The sequence below is a fragment of the Anarhichas minor genome, unplaced genomic scaffold (genome assembly GCF_050575085.1).
Source record: "Anarhichas minor isolate MPS153535 unplaced genomic scaffold, ASM5057508v1 ptg000071l, whole genome shotgun sequence".
Lineage (NCBI taxonomy): Eukaryota > Metazoa > Chordata > Actinopteri > Perciformes > Anarhichadidae > Anarhichas > Anarhichas minor.
In genome coordinates this window covers 927,308-936,919 of record NW_027466517.1, presented here as the reverse complement: position 1 = coordinate 936,919, position 9,612 = coordinate 927,308, and the positions used below count along the sequence as shown (strand labels likewise).

At 42.0% G+C, this 9,612-nt stretch overlaps 1 protein-coding gene across 1 annotated transcript; it reads left to right on the top strand.

Annotated features, from left to right (window-relative positions):
- Window positions 1–1,060: 1,060 nt before the first annotated feature.
- Window positions 1,061–4,958, top strand: LOC142935166 (claudin-18-like). The gene is made up of 5 exons (XM_076079345.1): window positions 1,061–1,280; window positions 3,560–3,724; window positions 3,809–3,947; window positions 4,021–4,134; window positions 4,793–4,958. The coding sequence occupies exons 1-5, from the start codon at window positions 1,061–1,063 to the stop codon at window positions 4,956–4,958; spliced, it is 804 nt and encodes a 267-aa protein (XP_075935460.1).
- Window positions 4,959–9,612: the final 4,654 nt, after the last annotated feature.

Below are 9,612 nucleotides of genomic sequence, written 5' to 3'. Positions count from 1 at the left end.
AAACGTGAGACTGAATGTTCAATGTCAGAAGACAAAGAAACACGAATGGCAGCAATTGTTAGGATATTCAGGCACGAACAGCTCTTTTAAAACCCCTGAAAATGTCTCCCAAAACATTTCCACCTCATTTGTTTAATCCACACAAAAACCGAAGTATAAAAACATCAATTTGTCAACAATTCGCCGTTTAATGGCCAGACTTCAGGAAGTTGCTGGTCCCAGACAAGAAATAGTACATAACCCGCCAAAAAACACTCAAAGTTTTTGGTCGGATAACAGATGAGATATAACAAATACTCTTTGTAGATGCTGTTAGGAGGATTTAGTTAAGTATACAAAACCAGGATAAGTACATAAGTGCATTAACAAAAATTTCTAACTATCCCCGAAACTAGCTTAACTAGTCCCGAAACTAGCTTAAAGTGCTTCATCATGACTGTGTGGGTGTGGGTATTGCTGAATCCGGATTGGTGCGCAGACGTACGTGACGCCTAATTTTTCCAGCTTATCAAAACACTGAACCCAGACAACAAATACGCAACTCTTTCATGTGAAATCACCAAAATGGCGTGTTCCTGTTAGAACCCAACCGCTCATAGGGAGAGGCTGATTAAGAGAATACTGTAGGCTTTCAGGGTCTTGATGAATTAAATTCAGAACAGTTTACACCAACGACATTTAGATTGTAAAGCACTAAGAAGGAAGTAGGCTGCCGACAAAACCCATAAGCAGCAGCAGTGCAGCGTTTCGACAAACACCGTTTGTAGTTAAAATAATTCAAGTGACTATATATAATGACAGAACCACACCATGTTCACCTTTTATGGACCAGGATTAACAAGCAACACTAATCTTTGTTTTTCATCATACACTCCACCCAACTTCTTCTGTCCATAACTGGGCCGTGTGCAAACAAGCGGGGTCACTGTTGAGGTATTTCTTGACTTCGCACCTACCGATATCATATTCAAACACACAGCCTGCAGTGCAGAGGAGAGGCCGTTGGCTTTTGAATCCAGAGTGTTTCTTTCCCCCCCAGTAGCAGAGTTAAGACAGCACCATGGCGGCCACTCTCTGCCAGGTGATGGGCTTCCTCCTCAGTTTGTTAGGGGTGGCGGCAATAATTGCGGCGACGGGGATGGACCAGTGGGCGACGGAAGACCTCTTCGACAACCCTGTGACGGCCGTGTTCTCGTACTCGGGCCTGTGGAACTCGTGCGTCCGGCAGAGCTCCGGCTTCACAGAGTGCCGACCGTACTTCACTATTCTGGGACTGCCAGGTACGCTTTTATTTGTCATGAGCAACACAGAGGCAACAGGGGCGGAAATACTTCAGGGAACCAAACAAAAACTGAAAAACATTAAAGAATAAATACATTTCCCCAAATGTAACTTCATAGCCAGGTTCTACAGACCCTAAAGTAAATAAACAGGTCAATATGGCTGTATTTGTGTGGTCTAATATGCTGTTACTTATTGGCCCTGTACTAGAATATTGGGGGCAAAAAAATTAAATAAGCCGTTATATCATCAAGTTGTCGTGTCTAGAAAATGAAGGCACGAGAGAAATAACATATCGAACCATTTCAGTTCAGTTTTTCCTGAGAATGATGGAAAATAATGATGCAAGCTCAAACCACACCCTTTGTTAATAACAAGGGGTGGAAATTGTCATCGCCAGCGTTTACCTGAAACCGGGACAAAGACTCGCATGAAATCAGGTAAACACCTGATAAGACCTGTTCCTTGTTGAAGCATACATAAAGATAAGCAGGAGCTCAGACACTGCCATTTCACCACTCCATGACATTGGCGGTAACTTTGTTAGAGCGGGACATCTAAGATGGCGGCCTCGATGATTCAGTTAATAGGCTTCATGTTGTCTGCGTTGGGGCAATTCTTAATTACAGCTGCAACAGCAATGGACATGTGGAGCTTGCAGGATCGATCTTTTGCAATTATGACAAATGTTTACACCTATTCTGGGTTGTGGAACTCGTGCGTAGGGACATCGTACGGCACAACGCAGTGCAGGCCGTATTTTACCATCCTGGGACTGCCAGGTAAGAGAATTACACTCACAGAGAAGACATTTATCAAACGTTTCTCCTCATGCTGGATTAAGGAGAACATTTTCCAAAAGGACCCCGGAAGGTACTTTAGAATATTCGGGAGGTTTTAGGGCAGATTTTCTCCATTTCCCACCTGCATAAAAATGCAGCGGGCTGCAGAAAAGATGGTGTCTCTCCGGAATCAAATGGAAATTTGATGAGACATCCAAAGCTTAGCTGAGCAAGCACAAGCTTTACCAGAGTGTCACACAATGTAAAGTACATTTCCACAATCTGTACTTAACAGCTGAATGTAGTGTAGAGCATATTGTACATATGGTCTTAAAGGCTTAAGTCTGGAATAATACAGGTACAACATCTCAGGCCATTGAAAGATGGCATTTGGGTCAAAATGTTTCACTCATGGTGCCTTGATTTATGAGTTTTTATATATCGCTGCTGCTGGAAAAAACGAATTCTTCTTTCTTAATATATTTCTACTTTAACTCATTTTAGGTGAGCTCACTAAGCGCCATTTAAAGTATATTCTTGATATCTGGGATATCTGGGAAAAAAAGACATTTCAGGAGATTTTGAACCAACACTTTCACAAGTTCATAAGGAGCAAACTGAAGTCCTTTCAGCACCCCTTTAAGTCATGTACTTGTTGTTTTTGTATGTGTTTGTATGTGGAAGGAGTTACTGTATGTACGTATGCCTGTGTTGATGTGTCTGAGTGTGTTTCTACCTTATTGTTGTATTAAGTAAAGCACCCAGAACTGCCTTTGTATGGTGCTAGGCAAATACAATTTAATCTTGAGCAATTTAAGAACTCAGTAATGAGTTTTGCTTTTATATCAAAAGTGATATATGAGAAAAAACAAGTTTGTTTACAGGATATCCAGTTTCTTGTTAGTCAGACAATATCTTAAGTAGAATACTTGAAAATGTTAATGATAACAAGTCATTTCTGGTGTGTGTGTTTTGTAGTGTATTGACAGTGGTGGGAGAAGTACTCTTCTTTCTTGTAGAAATAAAAGTAGTGTGAAAATACTTTGTTACGAGTACAGAGTCAACAGGAAAATATATTTACAGTATAAGTATTGTGTTTTGCTGTTGTATATTTTATATAAAGGATCATTACTCATGTGTAAGCAGCATTGTGTGTTGTTGCTGGTCGAGATGCCGCTAATTTGAAACTTTATATCCTGTTAGGAAGTTTTGTAACTACTTACATTTTTGGGAAAAAAACGCATCATCATTTATTTATTGATCATGTGTTGAAAATCCTAACCTCCAAACTAATTAGTACATGTTCATGTTAAATAAATATAGCGGAGGATATTTTCCAGTCAAGCAGAGTTGAACTACCTCAAAGTTGTACAGTACTTGGATAAATATGTACTTGTGTTATTTTTACGCGTTTTACTTTGACGGATTGCCAATTATTTTTCGTGAGCAAACAATGTGCTGAGGAATGTTCTGAACGGCGTAACCTTGACTTTCAGCTCTGCTCCAGGCCGTGAGGGCCTTGATGATCGTCGGTATTGTCCTCGGAGCCATCGGCTGCCTGATCGCCATATTTTCAATGAAGTGCTTGAAAATGGGGAACATGGAGGACAGCATCAAAGCCACAATGACTCTGACATCCGGGATTCTGTTTCTTCTCGCAGGTGCAGTTGCGTTCACAGTGTCTCGTTCTGCTATTACAGCGATGCCATTCTGCACTCACCCCATCGTTTGCTCTTAATTCGTAGGGGTTTGTGGCATTGCTGGGGTGTCGGCCTTTGCTAACTTGATTGTGCAAAGTTTCCGGTTCACGACGTATGCCAGTAGCGGGATCGACGGGATGGGAGGAGGGGGTATCGGTGGACTCTCAGGATCTCTGACTCCGAGGTACAGTCGAGTTAAGGCCACGGTTTTATCTGCTACAGCACTTTATGTTTTACTAACCACCGTTTTCTTTCAGGTACACTTTTGGCCCCGCTCTTTTCGTGGGCTGGATCGGCGGAGCCATCCTGGTCATTGGAGGCATCATGATGTGTCTGGCCTGCCGCGGAATGTCCTCGGATAGTAAGCAACGGTACGTTGCAACATCTGTGACCTTTTCTGACCTTTAACAGAACCGGGCGGCAACTTTGACAGAACTTCTGTCTCCCTGTGCAGTAAAGTATCAGAGATGAGTAACCTGCTAGATACAGCAGAGACTCCCAACAGAAGTGTCTAGTAAGCAGGTGCTACATGCAAAATACTAAAGCAGATTGTATGTTCGCTGCTGTAAAATGAAGTCTTGGCTTCTGACAAAGCTGAACAATATCAATCACCCCTGGATATATTCTGTTATGCTGTGGGGCAGTAAACAATAATAAAATGTTCCTTTGAAAGCTAAGGACACGTACTCAGCAAAATGTAAATGCAAGTCATTTGGTGTGTGTGTGTGTGTGTATGTTTTTTTTCTCTGCATGTATAATGCAGAGCTGCAAATGCTTACGAGGCTGCTTGCAAAACAATACACGGAAATCCTTATATTCTTCTCCTGGTCACACTGTTCCTTGTGAATATGTTTTCAATCCTATTGTTTTTAATATTTATGAGTGGTGGGTTGTTTGGAGACTGATGAGGAGGGAGGAGCGCGAGTCTGGACGTTAAAAATCACTCCAGCAACTCAAAACACATCAAACTAGACTCTGCATTGTTGTCTGTGTTTTATTTAAAGTTGCTTGTGTTTCGATATTCTTCAGGTACGACGGGATGGCCTACAAAGCCTCCACTCAACACACTATCTACAAGACCGACCCCAGATCCGACCCCAGATCCGACCCCAGATCCCGTCCAGCCTTCAATGACTCCTACAAGGCCCATAGTGTGGAGGGAAGGACGTCCAACCAGAGATTTGACTACGTGTAGAATAATTTCACTCTTATAGATGCCTCTCTTTCATACTCTGTTGCTCTGTGATGATGTTTTTCTTTAGTTTTGGCCCGCATTCATGGGAAGAAGGGTTATTTTGTTATTTCTCTCTACCTTCATTTGGCTGAACTGCTAAACACTTATGGCAGTTTGTTTAATTTTTTTTTTTTATAACCTCATATAATCGTAATTATCAAATGCTGTTTCGTATTGTGATCATTTTTGTGAAATAAAAAAAAAATGTGATTCCTACTTGTAATTAAGAATTACCACCTCAGCGTGTAACACAAAGTAAAGATATTGATAGACTAAACCCTGAACCGGCGCATCAGCTGTTTGTAGCCTATCATAAGTTCAAGCCTCATGTGCATCACAAATTGCAAACACAAACTATTTGTCATTTAGATATTAGTTGTTACTAAATATTAACACCCAGTAAATGCTAGCTGTAGCTGTTGTGTAGCTAGCTGCTAGCAACAAAAGTAACGTTAGCTTGCTAATATAGCGCCCGTTTAAACTGGAGAGGAAAAGAGATGATAATATCGTATCTTTATCAAAATGTTGTTTCGTTGTGATGTAAACTTTCGTGAAATTACATTTTGCAAAAATGAACCCAGCATAGCTCAAATTGTATGCACATTATGTCAATACCGTTAGGCTAAATGACCACATAAAGTTGGTTAGGTTAGCTTAATTGGATACGAGCATATGCCTCCATGTATCTAGCTAGAGATTTACGAATAAAATATGCAACCCGATCCTGATATTGCCTTCATATTAAGAATGCGTAACATATTTATAGGTGTGATTGCACAATTAGAGTTACATTTCTAAATTTAAAAAATAATATAACTATTTGAAGACATGCATACACTGACTGTTCCACCATTTAATTAAAGAATTTAACGGAAAAGATTGAACACTGCACATTTTAAATACATGGTAAAAGTTTCACACACGAAAATGAAATGATACCCACTGTTCACCGGAAAAAAGGCAATTTTATCTCTACGTATCCCGTCATAAAAGAGAGCATCAACACATCTGAAAGAAACAACCCTATTGAATGTTGTGTTGTTGTTTATCCTATTAGTGTTATCAATAGAAAATGCAGTGGTCATCAGTTTATCCATGGTAGTTACCTGTTATCTCCAGCCCTCCAGCACCATATGATGAATAAAATCATTGTTGCATTCTAATTGAATAGAGTAAATGGTTCCCCTCAGATAGACAGCGCATGTTTGATGTAAGCCTTGTTCTCGACTGGTCTTTGATACCAATGCAGCACACTTTCTGTTACTCCTTTGGGATACGTCTATATTTCCCAGGGAACGGACAGAAAAGGGTTTTAGATGATTTGCATGAAATCCCATTTCTTGATAATATAATTAATGGAAGTAATAAGTAGGTGGTACCATTTAATTACACTTAAAGTGAGTCATTTATTGTTTTTAATTAAATTTAGTAATGGCTCTACATTAAGACAATGTGACAAAACCTTTTTTCAAGCTGCTTTTCTACTTAGTCTTTTTCCATGTCAGAGGAGGTGTGGCTTGGCCGGCACTCTATTACCTCCAGTATGGCTCATGGAGAGTTCGGGTGAGGGCAAACTGGGAATTCTTTGTAACACTTCTGTACAAGGTCTTTAGATATTTAGATTGTGGAAAATCTGACACAAAGTATTTGATTATAACTACATGGACATGCGTTTTTCCACTTGGGATGGATGCATCATTAAGAACAGGCCTTTTGAAGCCCAGACTTCAATTTAGTTGAACGGATTTTAATGGTGAATTGCTGGTTAATTATCTTCATCAACCTTCATCAATCATTGGTAATGTTTATTTAACCTGAACCTGTTATTAAATAAATGTATTTTATTTCAATGCATGTCCTATGTCAGTTTTTCAGGTATTGACTAAAAACAAAAACATTTTACAAGATGGTGCGAAAAAGAGATCCACCTGAGTGATATGTTTTAATCACAAACTCATGCTGAACTGATCTGTCTTAAATTTGGCCCCCATGGAGATTTGGTAAACCTCACTTTGCCATTTTAGTTCCAGTTTACTCAGATGAAAATCACTTTTTCTTGGGAAAGTTTTTAGTAAGGTTGGACCATGTAGATCTAACTAATATATCCTCATCCTTGGAACTCTGGCACCACCTACTGGTTGAGACGTGCATCACTGCTCTGCCCAGATGGCCTGTTCCTTCTTTTTACTATCCCCTTTTTCACCTGCTGTGACTTTGTGTTGAGCTTATGATATTCTTAGTGCAGAAGTAAAAGCATCTTTGAAGGCTAACAAAATATATTAAGGTTTTTCAAGGTATTTTTCATTAACTTGCCTAAACTTGGTAGCCTTTACAATCACCACCACTTAACACCAAAGCCCCAAATAATTTGCTGCAGATTTCTCACATCGAGACCGTGGAATTTAGGCAACTTGATATGAGATTCTGAAGACTTCCCAGATTGTACTAGCAGTTAAGTCAAAATGCACAGGAACTTGCACTGAATTAGTATTATTAAGTATCTCTCAGTTCTTATCTCCAATATCAAAGTATCAGGTCTTAGCAGCAGCAAGGGACACGTTAGTGGTGCAGGATTAGAGTGGAGTTACAGCTATAGGTGCTGTTGTCAATGGAAAATAACTGGAGCTCAGAACAGACCCTGAAGGTAGGTAGTGAAACAATGGAGCCATGCAGCTGTGGGTGGAGGCTGGGACACGCCGCATCAAGCTTAGCCACATTAATCTCATCAGCAACAATATACACATTAAAGAGCATAGGACGAGCAAGAAATACAGTGTTGTCATAATTCAAAACTTTCTTGGTCATAAACGAAGCAAATTGGTCCGTGCAATAGTCAGTCTTGGACGCAGCCCAAGTATATTTTCCCTTCAGGTCTGCAGGTTTTTAGTAGAATAGGTCTCACATTCTACACTAGAGAATCTAATGCCAAATCCCATTCAACCAGGGACTGAGAGAAGAATAGATTTCCGATATTACGTATAGACAGAAGATCTGTACTGGCTAATAATGATCCAATTTAGTTTTCATGCATCCACCTTTACTTACTCATTCGTCTTTCAGGAATTGTACAATCTCTGTGTCCAGATTGACTTGAGAGCAGTGTTTTATTGGCTTGATTTGTTATTTGGCATCATAGCCTCTTTCAAACGATCTCTGATGGCGCTTGGACAGAACTAATATGTTGTTATTGTTTTGCCATTCAATATCCCATGTAGAATGTTTGAGATGATTTGGGAACCTCATGGTAGTTGTGTTCTGCTTCCTCATCAAAATGGTCCAATAGCGCCCTCTGGTGCACAACTGTTTTTTATTCTCCAAGTGATGTACAAAATGTTGTATGATGTATGCTAACTGATCATTCTAATATCAGTGTTAACTTTTTTTTTTCCGCTTCTGGTGCACAACAATTTATTAATTTCTTTCTTTCTGTTTTTCATTCGCAGCAACGAGGGAAATGTGACTGGAAGAACGCGGTGTACAGCGGCTGTATGACAGGAGGAGCCATTGGATTTGGTGGTATGTAACCTCTGCTCCTCCTTGTAGTTTGGTCTGGACCCATCCAGCTGTGGCATGCTCGTCAAACTTAAAACGGCAATTGGAGTAAATCAGAGACACAGAAATCTTGTTATTTATTTACCTCTTTGTAACACACTCCGCTCCGCCGAGACTCCGCTCCGCCAAGACTCAGCTCCGCCAAGACTCAGCTCCGCCGAGACTCCGCTCCGCCAAGACTCAGCTCCGCCGAGACTCAGCTCCGCACTCTGCCGAGACTCCGCTCCGCCAAGACTCCGCACTCCGCCGAGACTCAGCTCCGCGCTCCGCCGAGACTCCGCTCCCCGCTCCGCCGAGACTCCGCTCCCCGCTCCGCCGAGTCTCGGCTCCGCGCTCCGCCGAGTCTCAGCTCCACGCTCAGCCGAGTCTCTGCTCCTCCTTGTAGTTTGGTCTGGACCCATCCAGCTGAGGCATGCTCATAAAACTTAAAACGGCAATTGGAGTAAATCAGAGACACAGAAATCTTGTTATTTATTTACCTCTTTGTAACACACTCCGCTCCGCCGAGACTCCGCTCCCTGCTCCGCCGAGACTCCGCTCCCCGCTCCGCCGAGTCTCGGCTCCGCGCTCCGCCGAGTCTCTGCTCCTCCTTGTAGTTTGGTCTGGACCCATCCAGCTGTGGCATGCTCATCAAACTTAAAACGGCAATTGGAGTAAATCAGAGACACAGAAATCTTGTTATTTATTTATCTCTTTGTAACACACTCCGCTCCGCCGAGACTCCGCTCCGCCGAGACTCAGCTCCGCACTCCGCCGAGACTCCGCTCCGCGCTCCGCCGAGACTCCGCTCCGCGCTCCGCCGAGACTCCGCTCCCCGCTCAGCCGAGTCTCAGCTCTGCCGAGTCTCTGCTCCTCCTTGTAGTTTGGTCTGGACCCAGCCAGCTGTGGCATGCTCATAAAACTTAAAACGGCAATTGGAGTAAATCAGAGACACAGAAATCTTGTTATTTATTTACCTCTTTGTAACACACTCCGCTCCGCCGAGACTCAGCTCCGCACTCCGCCGAGACTCAGCTCCCCGCTCCGCCGAGACTCCGCTCCCCGCTCCGCCGAGACTCCGCTC